Genomic DNA, 22287 nt, shown 5'->3' with positions numbered 1-22287 from the left:
TTCTTTCTTTCTGTAGCCTAAACCATGTTTTTTTTCCCCTCCCCATTGTCAACAAGGGGGCCACTGTAAGGTCTAGACATTAACATGTAAAATGCCCTGATACTTTTATTGTTGCAATTTGGCACTATACAAATAAAAATGAATTGAATTCTCTGTAATGTGTGTATGGGCTTTACATTTAGGCTATCACTGTTATTGCTATGTTATGTGTTGTAACTTCAATTCATTCTACCATTCATTTTACAGTATTGTTTATCACAGCTACAAAACAATACTGTAAAATTCATTCTACCATTCATTTTACAGTATTTTGTAGCTGTGATAAGATTATTTCATTCATCAATACAAGTACACAAACTTCATATATGGCACTGACTGGTAGATAAAATTCTAAAAGCTGTGAAAATCTGCAAGACAAAACAATTTGCTACTGGTACAATGTGTTGCCAAAGTACTGTGAATAAAATGGAAAAAGACAAAAGTACATTATTGAACAAGGTTTACCTGTACATTGAGATCCAGGGAAAAGAGGGGAACAGAGTGTGTTCTGCCACCAGCACTCATCTTGCTGGTTGCCAGTTCTTCCCTGTCCATTTATATTTAACAGAGGGAACTAAACAAGACAAATGAAAGTGGTTAGTGTGTTTCATTAAACAGCCATCTGAGACATCACACTTGGAACCCAGTTTCAGCTGGCAATGGATCATAAAATACTGTATGTTTAGGTTAGTATTTTTGTTCAATTCTCTTGCATAGTGATAATCAAATGATTTCAAAGAAACCCTTACCTCTGGCACATCTCCAACAAAGTCATAAGCAATCCCATACTTGGGGATTGCACATACGCAGGACTGTTTCTCTCCTGAAGATTCGTCTCTTTGAATCTTGCTGACAGAGGCGTCCGTCTGTTCACCTGCAGTTGATGCAGCTGCTGCCGTTTTGCAGTCTAAGCAAATCTCTTGCTCAGCGATTGGCAGGAGGGTACTGGAGCCCTCCTGTGAATCCAAAGAGGTCTGGGCACTCTTCTCCATGCCAGACTTCTTTAATCTGGGTAAGAATTTACCAGATTCCAGTTCTGACTTCCCATAATACGGGCCCTCACATTCTGCATCCTCCTCCAGAGGTTTGAGGTCTGCCTGAGGATCATCAAAGACGTCCACCGGTGCCAGGACAGGAAAACTCATCTCCTCTTTGTCAGTCTCAGCCTCTGAATCACTTACTCCACCAGGAGACAACTCTGAGGCAGATATTGGTCTAAAGTGAGTCCTGGGGGAAATGCGAATGGCCCTATACTGCGTCCGGTTAATGCCATATATTCGCGGGTGGAAGGCTTCATTCTCAGAGTCCGAGCAAAGGATAGATTTGGGCTTGAACCCTGGACTGAATGAAGCCATGTCCTCAGGCTCAAAAGAACACTCAACATGGAGGACTTGAGAGAAGGGATTGTTTAGACTGAAGGATGCAAATGGGTATTCTAAACCTTGCTCCTCACTATGCAAGCCTCCATAAGATCCAAGCAAATCTTCATGGAAGATAAAAGAAAATCCCTTATTTAGTCCATCTCCACCTCCTTTAATAGCCTGGTCACTCTGCCCAAAGGACACAAGAGGCCTCCACAGGGGCCTATGCCCAGGGGCAAAGCAGCTGCTCGTGTTCATCAACACATCTGTGCCAGTGATGGTAAGCATGTCTGAGCTAGAAGCATAAGCAGCTGCGGCGGCACTTTGTAGCAAACTATCTTGGGTGTCACTTGGTGGCACCACAGCCCAATTCTTATCACCACTTAATGTCTTCAACTCTCCATATACCCCTCCAAGGATGAATGATGTACTCTCTTTGTCAGAGCTTAAATCCCAGGGCTTGGACGGAGTCATGTAATCACCAGCACCATCTATCTTGCAAAGTTTGTTTTTGGCTAAGTCCTGTTCTTCTTTCTTACCTTCCCAAAGATGATACTCTGACCGCTGAACTGCTTTCTTCTCAGGTCCCTGGATTGGAACTCCTTTTGCCTGTACCTCCAGACAGCTGCAGCAGTAACCACCTGACTCATCTGAGAATAGCCCCTCACTTGGTTTTTCTGCTCCTTGACTTGACGTTACAGATTTGCCATTTCCAATTGCAGTCCAGATGTCCTTTATTATCCCTGAGCTGTAATCATCACTCTGTTGGTTTGTGTTGTCAGAAAACATGCCAGTGCTGTACTGTTTACTCTCATCCTCTTCCAATGCTATACCACAAATTGACTCCAATTTAGATTTTTTTGAGAAGGTCTGATTGGATACTGTGCTAACCCTGACCCCCTCACATTTAGGGCCAGAGTCTTCTTGCAAAAAATCCAAAATTTCATCCTCTAGATAGGTACCAGAGAGAGGACGGATCATACAGTCTACCTCTTTGTTGCCAATTTGAGCAGCATCCTCTGTCGGAGCATTTCCTTGCTCATTATCTGAACGAGTCTCCTCTGAATGTGACCACGGACTGCAAGTTCGTGTTGAAAGGTTAGAACAGTGTTCAGTTTCATCAAAGGCACTATTTTTGGTCCATATTAGCAAACGAGACTGTTTATTAGAATGCAAGTCAAGACAGCTACTCGAATCTGTGTTGTTTTCATGACCAACTGTGAGTGAGTCACGGGGAAAAGGAAAAGTGGGGCTGTCATACTGCAGCTCAAAAAGAGAAAAGCAGGATGAATTCAAACCAGATGGGTCACTGGTGGCTTCAGGAACAGGTGGCTCTTCCAGATTTCCAGAAAGTTTGCTCAGGGTGAATGAAACACTATCAAGAAGCGGGGAAAGCCGAATGGGGGAGTCTCCTGTGAAGCTTTCTCCATCTATATCTTCTGAAGTAGATGGTGAATAACATCCCCACACTTGAGCCATATTTCCAAGATCCTCCATTAAGAATCCAACAGATCCCAAAGCCTCCTGTGAGTCTGCCCGTATTGCACTTTTCCCTTGCTGCTCAAGGCCATCTAACACTAAACAACATTCTGCCTCAACATCTCTTTGCTCTTTGCTTTTTTGTCGAATCATGCTTAAGATCCGACTCTCTTGTATTGAGTCTGAGGCACTAGTATCCAATATGGATTGATAAATATCAACTTCATAGAAGTGAGTGTATTCAGACAGATGCTTGTCATCTAAATCTTTACTATCCTCTGGCTGAAGGCAGCTTGAGGTCCCAATGAGTTCAGCAGTTTCATCTTCTGCCTCGCCGGGCCCTTCCACAAAGTGTCCATCTACAAAAGAGCCAGCTGCTAGGTATGCTCTCTGGTAACTCTCACTGGCAATGCAGATTCCCTGGATTCTCTCCGGCAAACTCTCCAAGTCAGTTGACAATGCAAAGCTATCTGGAGAATCTACCTTGCTTCGATATTTTGTTTCCAGCTTGCTTTGTCTGCTGCTGAAAGGTACAAAATACTCAGTGATGGGCTCGGTGTACCAAAGTGGCTCCTCCATGTATTCCTTTTTGTTTCTGGCCTCAACGCCAGACTCTTTTGCTTCCATCCAGCCTGAATCTTTACGAATCTCCTTCAGCGGTCTTTTCCCCTTTTTGTAAAGCTGTGGGTGTTTGGCTGTGCCTCCAGTGGCACTGCTACTGCTCCCTCCTGCGTTTCTTCGCTCCTCTTTGTCAATTACCTTCACCTGCAGCTTCACCTGCCCACTGTTGCGTGTTCTCTTATTCTTTGCAGCCTCCCTGGATTTGTGCCTTGTTCTAACAGCCTTGCTTCTGGATGATTTAGAGTCACCATGGTTCCCACTTGAGCTTGAGCCTGCCTCACTAGACCCAGAAGACCAGGATCTGGGTCTGTATTTGCCCTCAGACCTGTGCCTTGTCTGTCTCTTGGAGTGGACAGAAGATTTCTCCTCCGCTGCTGCACCCCCATGGCATCGGTTTTCTTTCTCCTTCTTGCTCCGTCGTTGGTGTCCTCTCTCACTGGTCACAATAGTGTCGGTACCACATGCCTCATGGTGTCGCTCTTTTGCAGCCTCACCTTCGCTGTTACAATCTTTAGGGGAAGAGGTATCTGTGCTGGTCTGTGGAGCTGCAGAGGATGATGAACTTGAGTAGGTGCAGGCCTTAGCCTTGTTCCACACCGTCATGATCTCTTGAAGACAAACTGGTTTTTCTGATAAAGGAGGAAAGGCTTCATAATACCTGCAGTCACAACAGACAAAGGGAAAACTTGACTCAAATGTATTTATAACAGTAGGGTTCAAATAAACAGGTAAATACAAATGTATCAACAGGCACTTTGTTATCACAACACCACAGGTCCATTCAGTGATGCAGCTTACATTTCCACCTGGTCCTTTGAAGAGGGGGACTCGGCTCGTTCTGGAGACTGAGATCCATCAGATTTCTTTTGAATTTGTTTTTCCTCTGTAAAAGACATTGAACAGTAAGTCACAGAGGTCATATTAGAACAGCTATTAATAAACTTTATATATGTATAATCAAAAGGCTCATTATTATAGAATCATTAAGGGAATCAAACAAACCTTTCTGTTTGTTTTGGATATCCTTAAGTTTGGAGCAAAGCTCTTCAACCAAGCTCTCAATTCCAGAGTTCTGGATGGTGGAAGAAAGCAAGAAACAGATCAGATTTGAGTTACATACTGTCCAATTTGTAACCAGTTACAAAATACTACTATCAGAGTAAATATTGTGAACAACCAAACATTATCATGTAATTAATTTCATTACTTGATGTTAACATATATTTGTGACAAAATGTGGAGCTTGAACAACAGAATTGGTCTTGACACATTTCAAAATACAAACATATTTGGTGAAGACTGTATGCTCAGAAACAGACATGAAAAATGTACACATCTAAGAACTAACTTATGAAAATGTCAATCAAAAGTAATCAAGAGTAAGAGTATTATTAGTACTACACTGTGGTGATTATAAGGATCGGTTGATTTCACAAAATTACGCACCAGCATTTAACAAGCCCTAGAAATTGCATAATTAAAAAAAAAAAAAAAAAAAAAAAAAAAAAAAAAAACAAACGATGCAAACACAAAATTATTTTATCTTTGATGCTGAAAGATCTGGCAGCCTTAGGTAAGAATGCAACAAAAGCTACTTTGACCCCTAATGTTACCCAAGAGAAAGAATGAGTCGCAAGGTTGACACACATTAAGCCAGCTGACTTTTGAGAGCTTAGACATGCTTGAACACAACTATGCTATATTTAGCTATGGTCCAGAAAGGCCTTCAAATAAATAAAAATTAAAAAGTAATTAATTCCCAATGTTCTAACACCCTCAACATTTTCTAGACATTCTATTTACTTTATGGCCTTCTTAAGATAAATAATGAGATGTGAAAAACAAACAGTAAGGGTTTGAAATAAACAAGACAAGCTTATACTAAATAGGCACTGTCAAAACAAATAACCTGAAACAATCTAAACATAGTTGTTCCTCAGTACCAGTCCTGCCAATCATTTCCTGTTCACTCTTGCAGAAAAAATCACTTACCATGCCACCTCATGAAAAGCAAAGTAGTTTTCTCTTGCCCCAACTTTCCTCTTGCATCACTGTGCTAATGCTGGTCAGCTGACAGCCGACCCACTACGCTACTCACTGCTGCAATCCCATGCAGCGTGTGCTGGTTAAAAAATAGACTGCAGAGTATAATCCCCAGAGACGAGCTCAACACTCCTCCTCTTGCCTTGCAGACCCTTCCCCCTACCCTCCCTCCAGCTCTGCATCATTCTCAACTAAAGCACACCTCTCCTACTACTGCTGGCCAAAGACAAAATGTCAGGAAATATCTCTGGCTTTTTCAGAAAGAGGCCTACAATACAAACTATATTTCTTTAGAGATACTTGCATGCAAATCACATCCATTTGAAGGTCATGCAATCTAAGTGAGAATACCACTGGTTTGTGTAAACAACCTTCAAGCAACATACCTTAATATAGCCTTTCTAAGAGCAAATTCATGCTTTCATGTGTCCCCATGTCTGCCAAGTATGATGAACACAATTTTTGTCATCTTCACTTGGCCATGTGGACTCTGCTCAGACATCAGCATGCAGGCATAGGTGGTCCACACACCAAAAGCCCCAACAGCACATACCACAATACTTGAAAACCATCGCCAGATGAGGACAGAAGGCAGACCCTTGATTTAAAGTATGAATGGGAATGTGTGTTCGCCCCTCATCTGTGTCAATGTGCACATGAGGGTATGCACAAGGTGTGGCCACCCAGCAAATGAGGTGACAATAAATTTATTATAAAAGATCTTCCCATGTCAATGCACATTGTCATCCACATTGACAGTTTTATTCATTATTCACCACAACTCATGAAATTAATATCTGCACCTTAATAGGCAACAACATACTATAGCAAAAGATTCCTGACATAATCAGACAAAATACATCCTCATCCCTTCTCTATTCAGTATTTCTGGCATACATTTTATTCAAAAGCTTCATAAAAGTCAAGGCAGAGCAGACAGTTCCTGGTTCAATGCAAGGTGTGCATTCCCTGAATGTGAAAGTGATTCAAGATAACTGGTATTTTACATGATCCAAAAAAGGCATACTTTGACTCAGACTATGCATAATGTATACCACAACAATCAGGCAAAGCAGTGTTTCCTGTACATTAACTTATTTGTGTGTGTTTGGGGGGGGAACAATATCAACACTGACGGCCACATATTGATTTAAAAAATGTAGATGAAATCTTATTTCATTGTAGTGCAGTGTATGTGTTTGCTCAGTCCCTCTGTGCCACGCTCCATTTCTTTCCAATACAAACATGGTGGACCGTCTGTGAACAGCTCCATCTCTCCAAAAACACACGTGAAAGCTGATCAGTCCGACCAGTGTGATTGCCAATCCAAATGATTTATTTAGAATATTTACTTGTGCTGCTGAAGTGCCAAGAGAGATGTATGGTGGGAGAGGAGGAGGGCAACAGCCAACATACTGCCACTGGGGGAGATGCAGCTAGTGCAGGAGGGACAGGCTATATGAACAGTACAGAGGCAGTCTAATATAGTATTACTATATTTAATAAGCTGCAACCATAAGTAGAATCTAATTCTGTGATAAATACTGCCAAAGGATGCTTACTTCATCAGATGCAGAGCGAAGGCATTGCACAGCAGCTTGTTTCTTCATTTCCTCCAGACTCAGGTCAGTCCCTCCTTTCTTCTTAGTCTTGCCCCATTTCTTCCCAGTTCCCTTCTCCCAGCCCCAAAAGATGTCATTTTCCTTTCAGATACAAACCAAGTAAAGTCAGTCACAGTGGACAAAGACTGTTAAAAAACTAACAGGAAAAACCATTTACAGATTAATATGCTGTATATAAATGTGTATCAACATTTCTATTCACTACTTAAGTAGTGACGTAACATTCCGCTTCCAGGTCCAAATTTTGGTTCATTCCCAATTCGATATCCCACAGTGTTGTTCGGACAAAACTCTACACTGACTACCATATTTGAGTGGACAGAATTTAGTACTGTTATGTTTTTTGCTCACAATGCTGCCTCACAAAAAAAAAAAGGAAAAGAAAAGCTATTTTATGTAGAGGGTCAAAGGCTCTGCCATTTGGGTCTGGGGGAGTCTGGATCTGGAAGTAGAAAGTTGTTAGGCCAGAAACAATTTTTCAGCCAGGCAAAAACAATGTGAAGCAACGCAGCAGCGCAGCAGTTGGCCTTCTCTGGCACTAGTTCTTTGACATTGACTTGGTGTGTTTCTGCCCTTACGTCACACTTAAGCAGATACAGGTTTATGTGCAGTAACAGTCTGTACAAAAACTCAGAACAATGCATGATAATAAATGTAATGGCAAGTAACACAAATCAAGTTGTCAGTGGTACAAAAGCTGTGATGTTTTAAAAAACAAAAAAACCATACACCACAAATGTCTCCTTATGGTTTAAGTCCCCTGCCCACTCATTGGACAAACAATTTTTGAAGGTTTTGATATGGCAACAAATATTCCTGTAAGGTTGCAGAAGCCCACCTGGTCCTGCAGGTCATAATCATAACTATCATGCAAGAGAAGGCTGAGGACATAGCGGGTGTAAATCATGGCGTCAATCCCACACTTCTCAAGCTCCTGGCCAAGCCAGCTTTGTACTGGGCCGAGCGACTGGAGCAGGGACATCTTTGAGGCAGGCAGGGGGCCCACAAGGGGATAAGGGCAAGAGAGGCTTTTAGGAGGAGTGGGACCGTCTGAATCGGTGCTCACTGGACGCATGGGACCTCAGGTGTTGGACATTCTCAGGTGGAGCAGCATTGCGACGGGTAGTTACTGTAGGGTGATCAGTGGAGAATGATGATGAGGCAAAACTTTCTGGAAGAGGGCACAGTCACTCCAGCAAGAGGCACTGAAGGGGTTCTACATGGGGAGGCATGTAGAACTTTTTTCCCTTTCTTATTGCTTTAAGCAAAAACTGGGATTTTACTCATCAGGCATGGCTTATGCTGTTGATAGATCTCAGCTGCTGAGCAAAACACAAGACGTGCCTGCATCTCAGTCGGAGGGGTCCATTTTGGGGCTACGCCTTACTTCACCGGCACAACCTGAAAGAGCAGAAACATGCATCAGTTTCACTGAAATGTTTTCAATGTGAATACAAGTATTTGAAATAAAAGAGTCAAAGACTTGGTTTATTCCCCTGCACTGCCCTCTATAGAGCTAAACTGCAAGAAAAAAGGCCTTTTTATATTCTCTAAAAATGCATGAAGGCATGAGCTCACTCATTTTACCACCTATATATTCCTTTTAAAAAAGTAAATAAACAGGAGAACATTTCCTACACCAGCTTATTTAACCCATCCACTACCATTAATTTCATACAAATGAAACTTAAATTTTCTGTAAGGCCCTTCCGTGCCCATCCCAGCACCCTCGCATGAATATGACAAAATAAAAATGGTTTTGCAAATTCTAACATGAACAGATCGCCATGCTGTGTAAAGTTTACAGTTAAGTCAGTAAAAACCTGATTTGAACCAAAAGTGACAGCCTGACAAACCTGTTGCAGTTTAATTTAGGAAGCTCATAAACCTCTTTGAGACGTGTTTCTCCATTCACTGCCCACAAGTGGTGCTTAATTTTATTGAAAATTATTTTCATGCATTAACAAATAGAACATATATTGACACCCTTGCAGGTGATACTTTTTAAATAATTGTTGGACGGCCACTCCTAGTGTTGTTCTTTACATTGTTTACAATATCTAAAAAAATAAAAAGCCTCTTGCTAATGACATTTTTTTTTTTGTTGATATTTGATATTGCACATATGGTCATAGTTACTGGGGAACAGCATACAGTTTTTGGAAAAAGAAAATCTAGTTCTGAAGCATGTTTTGCCTTGAGCTTCTGTGGACAGACGAAAAAAAAAATCAATTGAAGTCCTGACTCGTGCATAACACTGGAAAAAAATGTAAAAGTGAGATTTAATTTCTTTTGTCATATTGCCCAGCTAACGAAGACTTTTTGAAAGACTTTTTGAATGACAGTACGGCTTTGTAATACTCCTAAACCAGGAAGCACTAATCTACTGATTGCTTTTACTTCTTATCCATTGCAATCACGAAAATCAACAGCTGTATGGTGAGCAATGAAAGTAACTACGTCCATGACAAAACAAGGAAGAAAACCGGCATCCGAGTATAAATGTGTGAGCTAGGGGCAGATATAGGCTCACTGTCAAGTGCGTGTGTTTCATAAGGCAGCAGTGGATTAGGGAACCGACGCGAAGAGCAAATGGAGGCTACACCGATTTGATTGGCTGACCCGGTCGTCACTCCGCAGTGGCATATCATCCATTAAGACGTCAAAAGGTAGATATCGTAACAATCTTTCTAATATGTGACCATACAATTTCGACAGTCTTGCACTGAATAAAACTGTGCCCGCTGAATAAATACAGATGCACAACATCTAAAACGTTAGCAAGCTTCATCGATAACAGCTAAATATGGCTGACCACTGTCTACAACCCAGCTGTTTCTTGTATAAATACAAACCCGGCTGCTAATGACTGCACTGTCCACATACAAACTTTATTCTACAACCCATTACTTAAGGCAATTTATCCGAGTTGAAAAGGAACAAAATAATACTGGTAGTGTAGAATGAAGTAGCGAGTAACGTTATCCTGTTTTACCAATGGGTTAAGTTGCTGTAACTTTATGGAAATAATGATTTGCCTGCTTTACTGACATTTACGTCGACACATTGCTGGGCTATCGAGTTCGGCAATGCAACTACAGAACAGGCAGCAACAATATTTAAGATTAATTGACAACGCCACTGCTATAATAATATATAATAGGATTGATTGGCAACAGCTAACGTTAGACAAAATTGTGGTATAAACGTCAGTTAGCTAATGTCACTTAGCAGTCCAAAGGCAAGGTTAGCTGGACCCCCGACCTTTAGCTAATGAGCTAAGTTAGTCAAGTTAGCTGCCCGTCTTCAATCTATAGGTAGTTTACTGTTGTGTTACTAGTACCTAGCATATATCGTACAGATGATGCAAGATATACGAGTTTAATTATGGTGTCCCCTAGCCCCGCAAAGACTAATGTTAGCGTTAATTTGGTATGTGACTAGCAGGTGAACGGTGACATTAGAGACCCGAAGGTTCTCCATTAAATAACGTTAGCATAGCAAACCGCAACGTTAACAAGCAAAGTCTAAACTTTCCGCAACATAGCATAACGTTACGAAATAGTCAAAAGCCATTACATTATAGCCGATGTACCCCATTCAAACCGAAACAACGTTAACGCTAGCTAATGTTAGCTTTCGTGTACGCTTGTTGTTGTGACCGAGGGGAAGGAGGAGCAGCTGCCCCGGTAGGGTACCATAGGACTGTCAGACGTTTTCCCTTCAAAAATGTGCGCCATACCACACAGCAAACAGTAACATCACTAAGCATGAAACTGTAAACGGAGACAAAACACCAAGGAAAAGAAAAGTCCTAGTCGGTTCGCTGGCTAACTTACCTGCCGTGTGTTGAAGTACAGAGGACCAGCGAAAGAGGAGCGGCTATTTCTCTCCCGCTGCCGTTCCGAGCTCGAGCTCTGGAATCCGCTGCGGTAGCATCACGTATCATGGACGCCGACAGAAATGGCGCTGTTTTCACGTCTAGTTCTTCAACAGCGTCAGAGAGAATGGAGACATTTGGGCTCAAACAGGACGAAGGTCATTCATCGATAGCACATAAAACTTAGAGCCACAATGTCCTCTACTAAAAGCCAGTTTCATTTAGAGAAGGACTACAGAATGCGCCACCCTCCGCGTTCGTATCTAGGCAACAGGGCGAACCTCAGCCGTCCTGTTCGTATAGGTTTGATTCCTGCGCTATATGGTATTGCATCAGAAGCACAAGTAGTACTGGTAGAATTCAGTGGTGGAACAAGGAGGCTACTCGGATTCTTTAAGTCAAAGTAGCAATAACACAGTGTAAAATACTCTGTTACAAGTAAAACTCCTGGATTCAAAATGTCGCTACAGTACAAAAGTATTAGCATAAAAATATACTTAAAGTACCTAAAGTAAAAGTAGGCTACTCGTGCCGACTGGCACATCTAACATTAATGCATATCATATTATATGATTATAGTTATTCATGCATTATTGTTTTTGTCACTTGAATGTTGCAGCTGGTAAAGGTGGAGGTAATTAAACTACCTTAGGCCTATCCTTATAATCTGAATTATTGTTAGGTAGTTCGTGAATTTGCTACTATAGGATCAATAAATTCAAATGATTATACTATATTTAGTTAAACTGATTTCTGAAAAATATCTAGTAATTAGTTATAAAAAAAATGTACTGAAGTAAAAACTACAATATTTGCCTCTCAAATGTGGTGAAGTTAAAGTATGAAGAAGCACAAAATAAAAATGCTCAAGTAAGGTATAGATACCTCAAAATTATACTCAAGTACAGTACATTGGTAAATGTACCTGCTTTTATTTTTCTTTATTTAATCTTTACCATGAGAACCTCACTGAGATTAAAAATCTTATTTACAAGAGTGTACTGTTGCTTAGTTAGTTTCCACAACTAGTACCATTTGTATTCAAGATAAAGTAAAATGAAACATGGCATTTAGCAAATTAAACTCAGTACAGATATGTCTACAGGTGATTACATCTTCTGTCTTGGCTTTCATTTGTACAAATTTGTGTGAATATAAACAAGCAAATACAAATTACTATTGCCTAATAAAAGAAAAATATTCTTTACTTTTTATCCAGACTCAATACCATCACTACTATGAGTTTTTGGGGGTTGTGCTTAAAATTTGCACTTCTCACCTTCTATCAAGGGTTCACACACAATTCTTCTGCCCTTTGACCCTACAGGGGTTAGGTCTCCTGGGGCAGAATGCGTAAAAGCCCGTTGACCAGCTGTTTGTACTCCTGCCTCCACCATCACACACAGCCATGTACTTCACTAGCCTCCTTGTTGGGTAACCAGAGGTAAATATGTGTGTCTGTGTGTTTTGTAATTGCTACATAGTAAGGGCCAAAAAAGTTATTTTGTTTTTTGTTTGTTTTTTGGGGGAGTTGATTGTTTGTTTGTTTTTGTTTTTTGCTACAGAGTGAGAACATTTTAGGAAAGTGAGGGCATTTTAGCTGATCCTCACTTCTGTGAAACACCTTTTTGAGGGTTAAGCAAATGAGAGGGGCATCACAAGAAAAGGAATGAGAGTAAAGGGTGTTTGTGCGCTTGTGTGAGTAAAACCAAGAGTATCTATGTACGTATCAACTGATATGTTATAAAGGCAATATCTGTAATTTTACTACAGTTCCCACAAACCCTCAGGGCCAATTAGCAGACTAATATCAAGTTCTGCTTTTGATCTTTAGTTGAGGCCAAAGCATTACAGCCAAAGACATATTGACCCTCTGTGACACAGTGGGATAACTGATGAGGAAGTTGGGAGGGTTTTCTCCATCAGTACACTGTGCACACACTGCAAAGCATCTCATTCATCTCTTTGAAAGTTATCAGAGTTGTTGCATCTTGACTGAGTGCTGTCTTACCAACTGTTTCTGTCTTTCCTGAACCTCAGCCACAAGCACAATAGCATGCCACAAATTAACATTCGCAGATCGACACTGCCGTCTGCACTGCTCTTTGCTCTGACAGCTTTCTCATTTGCCAGTGTTAATTGAAAGTCGATTTGGAGCAGATTGCACAATTAAAAGATGCACCCATAATCCTTTCCCAGGAAGGGGGTTAGGGAGATGGGGGAGAGATCTCATTGAGAGGTTATGAAAACAAAATGTTTTCCACAAAGATTTAGCATTGCTTGTCACCTTAACAGAGAGTTCACAGTAGTGTCTGAGGTGAAGCTACCTACAATATCTTCTACAGGGTGGGTCACCGAGGTAAATCTCTTACTAGTCACAGCTCATGAGCTGGATAACTACTGAAGTGGTAAACTTTACTTGCATTTAGATTGCATTGTCTCTGTGTCCTAACATAGTATGAAGCATTTTCACCCTGTCAGTCAAAGCTACTGTAAAATTGATCTTTCTGTTTTTGCCCAGAAGGGCCAATCAGCAATATTCTACACGAGAAGGCTCATAAAGTAACTTCTTGTATGAGCCTCATACAAGAGCTATATGTATGAGCTGATGTGTTTTAGTGTTAATTTTCCTTCTATTTGTTGTTCTTGACATTTAAGTATTGACATGATAAACACATACTTGGAAGAATTCAAATTGCTGCTAGATCATCTAAGACAAATCTGCATTGACATTTAGGATGATACCGAGAAAAACATTCTCATGCATGAATGGTGTATATGGAATGTAATCACTTTGTCTTATTAGAATCAGGTTAAGTTCTACGAACGCGTTTGTGCTAAATCTGTTAATGCTGTGTGTGAACTCCTTCCTAAGTTTCGTTAAACATATGCTATATGATTTAAACAGCTGAGTGTGGAGATTTCACTTCACTAAATGCAACAGAGGGGAAAAAGTAGACAAAGCGTAAAAAAAGCACAAGGGTTCTATGGGAGACATGCGTCGCACAGATTCAGTGTGGATTGACCCATTTAATATAATTGCATTCTATATGCAGCGTGAGACGAGCATGAGATGGGCATAGAAAACACTTCCACAAGGCTTCCAGTGTGGATTAGAGGTTAACCCTAACTTCAAGAAAAAGTTGACAACTTCTGGCTAAGGCTGACAGAATTCGTCATCTTAATAAGTGGCAAAATAAAATGCAGTAGGCATAAAATGCAAAATAATTATGATGTAAAATGAGATTTTTAAAAGATATTTCACAACGTTAACACAGTGTATCTAAAATGACGAAACCTTATTCCAATGATAATAGATTAAATGAATAATGTCAGATCAACATAGTAGTTCTTCTAAACTGCATGAATACTAGTACTAACCCTAGCCACCACATAACCAAAATCCCTAACCTTAACATCCAACCATAAACAGAACCGTAATTCTCCCGAGGTAAGCAAGTTCTGACTAATATTGTCACCTCTGTATTTTTTTTTTTTTTTTTTTAAACTTTTTTTTCTGTTTTTTTTTTCAGTTTTTAATTCTGTTTTATTTGGTGCACATTTGGGGCCAGTCAGCTAGAATCAAATTCCTTGTATTTTAATATACTTTGCAATAAAGACTATGATTGATTGAACTTCCTGTTGCACACAGCAGTCTGCTGTCTTGTCTGCAATCAGGTACCCTTAGTTACCGGGTATACATATTTAATAACAACATATCTCTAGGTAAAAACTAATTTATGTGTTTGATAGCAATTTATTGCATCTGAGCCAGTCACTAAATTATCTTATCAAATCCAAATCATTTCAAATCCCTTATTGATTCTGATTAGGACATTTGTTAGCTTAAAAGGTGTTTTTATTTCACTCAGCACAGTGATGAAACAAATTAAAATTATTTTGGGTAACAAAAGGTATAATTTTTAAGAATCGAACTTTTTCTAGTCACAGTCATGTTAACTGTGATCATAGTCCATTCACCAGGCAGCCTGACACTAACACTAATAGGAGCTATTGTACTGAACTATCGAGGATAGTCTGCTGTGCTTAAGTGAGGATCTGAATGATGTGTTTGATGAGGGATTATTTTGGCTGTGAAGCTTCAAGAATCCAGGTATTTTACCAACTTTGAACCAGATCCTAAATCGAACCAGTCATGGGAACCCATTCCTGGTTGCAACACGTTTTAATTTATAATTTAGTGATTTCTAAATCTCCACGTAATAAACACTTGGTCTGGAATTTCAAACAGTTGATTAACCTAACCAGTATCATTTGGTTGTTTAAATATTGTTGTAATGCTTTCTGATATGCGGCATTTAAGATCATTATTTCCTGTTTTTTTAGTAAGTCTTCAGACACTGTGTATAGACCATATTTCTTATTACCAACCTCTTCAGTCTAAAGCTAAAGCCACACTAGAAAGCCAATAAGCAAGCATTAGTTAGTTCAGTTAGCTACAAAATAGTTACACCTGGCAGTTAGTTGGTGTAAATGTTTAGTAAAAGCTAACCTTGTGTGGTGCAACCTGTTAGATTCTACTTATGTTGAAACTAGGCTAAGTAAGTGTGAACTTATGGTAACTTAGTTGCAAAAACCTAATGATTCCACCTCCAGATCCATCATTACACAAAGTACACACCTCAGCATAATTAGCAAATATTAATAAATACATAAATAAAAACACAACTGGAATAGCTTTTCTGTTTCTGACTGTAGTTTTCTGAATATGAATACATTTGTCACTAACAATACTGTTGTAGAACAGTGACTATATTACCATCACCAATATCCAGACAGTCACATGTCAGGATTCATTATGGGAGGGGCTATTAAGTTGAAACACTTGTCTCAACACACTAATCCTTTCTCAGAATTTAAGTACTTGCCAAGACCAAGCCTGAAGTATTAATCAAAGAGACCAATCAGCATCTTTGGGGAAGAGAAATCCTGGCCCCAGCAATGCCGTATGACTTTGGTTCCTCTTTGCCACTGTCTGTTTTCTGGCTGGACTCTGTGTGCACGCTTGATTGTGTAAATGCATTAGCACATGCCCTCATACAGGCTGTTGTAATAGTGACTGTGTCTGCTTGTGTGATGTTTGGTTAGTTGTGAAATACCCCTACTGGCACTCAGCCTGTGTGTCATACCTCACTTCAGGCTGTTCAGAAAGGTAATGAAAACAGAATGTAGGATGGCTCTTCTGAACATAATAAATAGGTGCATCTGTACAGTATTTTATCTGCAGTGCTGACAATCTGCTCAGCTCTTTCATTTTTCCATTTCTTACTGACTGGAGTCATGTTGTGTCTTGCAGAAGTAACCGGGCTGCAAACATTTATATACTAGAGCCAAACTAAAGAGAAGGGAAGCAGGGCAGTTGTATGTTGAGATGAGGTTGAATTTTAAAAATGCTAGGTGTAAGAGTTGATCCAATTGTTAATGCATTCATTTGAGATTCCTTACTAATCTGCTACCAGTGTCTGTGCTGGAGGGGTACATTAGTGTGTTTTCTGTTTCCCTCACATGATTCTCATATAAATCTGGGCAACAGAATCACTTACACCCCATTGTGATTTTTAATATGGGTGCTGAATCCACAGTCAAGTTTCCATTCAAATATAATGCATTTTAACTGAATTATCAAAGAGTCAGCAAAATCCAAAAATGTCAAAACACACCCATTCAGTACACTTCTGTTTGTGAACATCAGGAGTTTTAGGCTGCTGAAACTAATTCTCCAGATGGCTGCTGTTGAACAAGCAGAAGAAGAGTGACCTTAGTCTCCCTAACAACAACAACAACAACAACAACAGGAAAACATCATTCAGTACACTTCTGTTTGTGAACATCAGGAGTTTTAGGCTGAAACTAATTCTCCAGATGGCTGCTGTTGAACAAGCAGAAGAAGAGTGACCTCAGTCTCCCTAACAACAACAACAACAACAGGAAAACCATTTGTCCACCTTTGTCTATCACAGTAAGTAGGAGAACTCATCAGCACATGTTCCAAAGGAGCTCAGTTATCAGTCCCACACAGAGATCAATCAGTAAGTCAGCTGATACAGATCTAGTGTCTAGTAGGCCTGTTTACCAGTCTGATGGCTTTGGGTCACTGGTCTCTTCCTTTAGACACACAAAACCACTGGTAAACTGAACCCAAGGCTTATGAAGCAGCAGCTAAACTCCTTTAATCATTGTATGAGGATAAACAACTAATAATATCTAATTTTCTATTATAAACTGTGCAATCAGATGTTTACTGACACCATTTGATGAGGTGATAATCAAAAGTTGTTTGAGGGGAAATTATTTTGACCCAGGAGTTTGTCCGGCTTACGCCAGAGCTGCTGCTTTGAGAGAAGCCCTTAAGGCACTGGAATGTCCACGGGTGCTAATGGCTTTGGAGGAATTTATAAATGTGCTGGCTGATGATGATGATGTAAGCTTGAGATAATGGTGACAATGTGTCACTGTGTCTGTGCTGAAGGACTTCTTTAGGACTGCTGAAGGAGGATACTGTGTCCTTGTCATGTGTTTCACTGTGTCTGTGTGTGTGGTGGGTGTGTAAGTGAATGAATAAGACAGAGAACATGCCTGTTTGCATCAGGACAGTGTGCAAATTGCTAGTTTTAATTACATCACAGGCAAGTGGTTATAAAAGCAGAAAAAAGTGGATCACATCATGCAGCCACAGAGAGCCTGTTATCAGCACAGTGCAGGCATGAATGTGCTCTCAATGCAAATAACCTGGGCTCACTTCTTTGTTAATCTGTCTGCTGTCTGCACGTGATGAGAAGTTACTGATAGTTAGCTCAACAGGTTTACTGTACTGCATGTTCCCAGACACACAGAGCTCAGACAGTCTGCTTTCTTTTTCTCTTCTGTAGACAGCTCAGTTTGCTCTTCAATCAGTTTGTTTGTGACCTGTTTCTAAAAATGTCCGTCCTCAGTAGGAACCAGTGGTGGTGGGTGGGGGCTGCAAGGGATGTAGAAAAAGTATGGACTAACCCACTGTTGCTTTGGGGGACTTTTATTTAAATGTATGGGCAATGTGAAAAATATAGAATAACGTCAACCTTATTCTTTGACAGAAAGAAAAAACACCCGACATGATGTGGAGCAATTTATTGGGTATTCAGACTGAAAATAGCACTATGTTTAAAAAGTGTCTGTATTAGTTCTGTATTAGTTGTTACAGGTAGAAGGTACATACAAATAATCAAGTGTTTTTGGAGAGATGTAAAACTACAAACAGTAATAATCTTATCTGGCAAATCACAGATGAACATTAGAGTTTTGTTCACATTACAAAGTATTCCACCGCAAACACAAGCTTGTATGAAAGAGCCCAGTGCAAGGAGATTAGATTAGATGAATTAATCTCAAACTGGAATTGTGCTTCGCCACGCTGCACATAGGCGATCCTACATGGGGATCACGGTGATCCGTTCATGTGGCTGTTTCTTTTCTGCTTCTATAAGTACATTTACATTAGTTTTAGCCTCTGTTTTGAACCAAAGACCTTGACAGGAGTGAAATAAGTTATCAGGTAGACTGATGCACTAGAATGCAGAGATATGACTGAGATTTGAAAAGTGTGCCTATAATCTATGGTTATCCACAGAGAACTTGGAAGAAGCATAATTCCAGCTTTAGTTCTCATTCAAACACACTGGACTAGTTGGATGTTGGTCTTTTCAGTCTGACATATATGGTGTGACTTTAGCAACTACAAATTGATCGAAATCAGCTGCGTACTATAGTTTATTTATATGGTATATTTCGTAGTTGTTTGTGTTGTTGACAAATGACTGAACATATCAGAGCTAGTCAAATTGTTTACACTCACATCTCTGGATCTCTACTCAGTCCTTATGGTTTCAACACTCTCAGCTGTGAAAATCAAATGACATAACAGATCAAATGACAGCTCCAGTGTCACATGACACTGCAGTGTATTTCCTCATTCTCATTTTTTTCTTGGTTTAAATTTGTCTCTTGACATTTCAGGGGAACAAATAATGCAGTAAGATGTGACAGATGGGGGGAAAAAAAAGGATGTACCATTATTCCAGGTAGAGTAAACAAGCTACAACCCAGTAAAAGCTCCTGCACAGGGAGCCGCTTGCACCATAAGCCTCCTTATCATGTGTAGGTCAAAGGTGATGGTACTGAAACTGCTGTCTGATATAATCAGGGCTGTTTTGTGTTTGTTTCCACCTGACTATTAGACTTTAGAGCCTTCTAGAGCTGTCCTGTTGACAAAGATAGCACAACAAAGCTTATCATTAACTCACACATACTTTGGAAAAAGATGTGGTGGAGACAGACGGTGTCACTCAGCTGGTTCATGAATCAGCATTCAGCAGTAGGAACAGGACTTTAGTCTTCAAATCAGACACCAGCATCCTGCTTGACAGAAACCGCCTCTATGGCACTCACTTGAAAGGAATTTGTGGTATGGGAGGAACTCTTCAGTATGTTGTACAGTATAACCTGTGACAGCTGTTTGTTAGTCAGCACACAAATCTCCAGTCTACACTTGCAGGCAGCAGGTCATTCTTGGCAGACTGGTTTTGATCTAAGGGATAATGGTTTGCCACTAACACAGCCTTTGTTTGGCAAGTGATTTTTGCAAAGGTACTCCTCCTTAGCAAAGCAAATATAGCACAAAAGTACTTCCAGTGATGATTAACTAAATATACTCACTCAACAACTATGTAAGACATCTCACACAGGTTTGACTGCTGTACTTCTTAAAGAGCCATTTCACAGATTTTAACAATTATCTGTTTGCATTTGTTATAAAACTACACCAAATTGTCCACCTGATGGATTTAATAAGTACAATAATTAATTTTCAATCTGAATTAAGGTGAAAAAGAATTATTTAAAGCCTTTATTTCAGAGCACTATTAAAATGTTTTTAATGAATTCAGAGGATCTATTAAAAATTGGTGGGCTGCATGTTTTCTTTTCAGTCCATTTCTTCTCACTGTGTAAAAGTATGATGACTGAGCAGGTCTATGGCAATGTTGTTATTGATACTACTAATGAAAGCACAGAAGTAATTAATATTCACGTCTCACATGTATTAAAGCTGGATAAATTCACTATTGGCCACTGTGGGCAGCAAAAGAAACTGTAAACATGACACTGGTATATTATGACCAATATCACTGACCTATAACTGATAAATTTGTGATCTGTATGACCAAACCCATTAATTCAGAGACATTAAATGTTCAATAGAACAGAGGGTCACTGTGGGGATAATTCCCTGCAGGCTCATCACAAATTAAGAACTTTTTACACATTACACATAATCATTCGATCTATTGTTGATATAAAAACTACTGATTAGAACTACTTTAAACAAAATCTACATTAGAACAGAATAATACTCCCAAGGGTCACATTTCTAAGAAAGGAAATCTTCAAGCATGAGGCTTATTTGGCAGTAATAGTATTGTAAGTAATTCTGACACCATTTGTCAAATATTTACCAAAACTGCAGCTTGACTGAACCGGTATTTCATGAAAAACAAAAAGCAAACTGCTTAATTTAATTGGAATTTGGGTTTAATGTTTAATACAGAAGTGTACAGTATACTGTACATAATGTTATTGTACAGGTAATAAAATGTTATGTCAAACTGTAAAGCAATTTAAATGAATTTGAAAGTTGGGATTCAATGAAATGTATGTAAGCATATGATACAATGCATTTGCAGTTTTTAACCTTAAAAGAGCTTTTGGTTTGGATGATAAACTTTTACATAACAATTTTTATATTAAAAATGTGTTATATGAAAATGATCTGTTGGAAATTGCTAGCCTAGCCTGGGTAGCAATTCCTCTTGAAAGCATTTTGAATGCATCTCTAAAGCTGTCTATCTCTTGAGATATAGTTAAAGCTAAGTTCTCATGGGTATTGTCTAACTTGTCCTGCACAAGCTACTTATTAAAACTATACCTATGTAGTACTACTTTTTCTTTTATTCCATGCTTCACTGCATAAATTGCATGCTGAATCTGGGGTCTTTTCTCTGGGTATTAAAGTAAAGTATATATTCTGAATGAGTAAATATTCTGCACGCACCTGAAGCCACTGGCAGCTGACAGGCTTTGACGTAGAGAAGCCCAACGGTTTGCTGGTTACCAGCCAAATACCAACGTGTGACATGATGCTGCTGGGTGCTGAAAGCCTGGGAACAAAAATACTTTTAGCTCGTAACACTGCCCTTAGGTGCTGCACACTTTCTCAACTCTGTGAAGTGAATCTTCTCACAGGTCAGAGCAGCAGGGTGGGGCAGCCTACAACCGTAAGCCGCTTTACTGCAGTGTTTATTTGCAAAAGTTAACCCTCATAATGGGTACAAAAGGAAATGATTTAAAACAAATCAATATTAGCATGTTTGAAAGTTTATGGTATATGTTGTTTTTACTTTTTTGGGCACGTTATGTGTAAATAGATTTTAAGTCAGAATGTAGTGAACTGGAACATTAAATATTATATATTTGACATTTCTTACTTGCATTATGTTGCTCCTTTTGAAGCAACCTTAATTTCCTAATTTCTGCAGGTCGCACAGCAGGATACCCAGTTGTACCTTTCTGTGGTTTAATCAAGAGTACAGTGTCACACTTATAAATAAACATGTACATATTTGTGATATTACATAGTGCAGTACAATCTAAAATTCAGAGCATGCAATAGACAACAAGACTATGATTTGGCAGCTCAGTGAAGCTCTACGTAAGCACAGCAGGGCTTTGGGCTAAATGTTAATCAGCATGCAAATATAGGCTAAACATGATGACACTGCTAACATGCTATTGTTTAACAGATATAATGTTTGCTGTGTTCAGCATCTTAGTTTAGTGTGTTAGCATGCTAACATTTGCTAATGAGCACTAAACACAAAGTACAGCTCAGGTATTTGCTCATAAATGAAAGTACTGGGCAAATTCTGATCTAATAATGCTGTGTGAGCATCTGTAAGCAAGGCACGTTTGTTTGTATAGTACATTTTTATACACCAAGGTAATTCAAGTGCTTAACACAGTGCACCCAGCTGAATAATACTAAAACATATTGTAGAGGCGAGAGAAGTTGACATTATAAGTGATACTTTCTATATGATACACAATCATCCGACAGATTGTTTAATAAGAAAACATGAATTCGAACAGCTTTAATGTCCACACTACACACAGTATAGATACTGGCTTTCAT

At 39.5% G+C, this 22287-nt stretch overlaps 1 protein-coding gene across 2 annotated transcripts in view; it reads right to left on the bottom strand.

Annotated features, from left to right (window-relative positions):
• kiaa0232 (KIAA0232 ortholog) overlaps positions 1-11301 on the bottom strand; it is a 15557-nt gene extending 4256 nt beyond the window's left edge. Inside the window, exons 1-8 of one of the 2 annotated variants that reach the window (XM_020616261.1) lie at positions 11005-11301; positions 8510-8566; positions 8004-8294; positions 7106-7246; positions 4503-4572; positions 4299-4383; positions 789-4158; positions 505-613 (exon numbers count right to left, since the gene is read on the bottom strand). In XM_020616261.1, coding sequence (XP_020471917.1) covers positions 505-613; positions 789-4158; positions 4299-4383; positions 4503-4572; positions 7106-7246; positions 8004-8240 — 4012 coding nt within the window. In that variant the 5' untranslated portion in view covers positions 8241-8294; positions 8510-8566; positions 11005-11301. Of the gene's footprint in view, positions 1-504; positions 614-788; positions 4159-4298; positions 4384-4502; positions 4573-7105; positions 7247-8003; positions 8567-11004 lie in introns of both variants that reach the window. The other variant, XM_020616260.1, reaches the window with a different exon arrangement.
• Between the last annotated feature and the right edge of the window lie 10986 nt (positions 11302-22287).

This window comes from Monopterus albus, unplaced genomic scaffold (assembly GCF_001952655.1).
Source record: "Monopterus albus unplaced genomic scaffold, M_albus_1.0 scaffold173.1, whole genome shotgun sequence".
Classification (NCBI taxonomy): Eukaryota; Metazoa; Chordata; class Actinopteri; order Synbranchiformes; family Synbranchidae; genus Monopterus; species Monopterus albus.
This window is presented reverse-complemented; position numbering and strand designations above follow the sequence as displayed.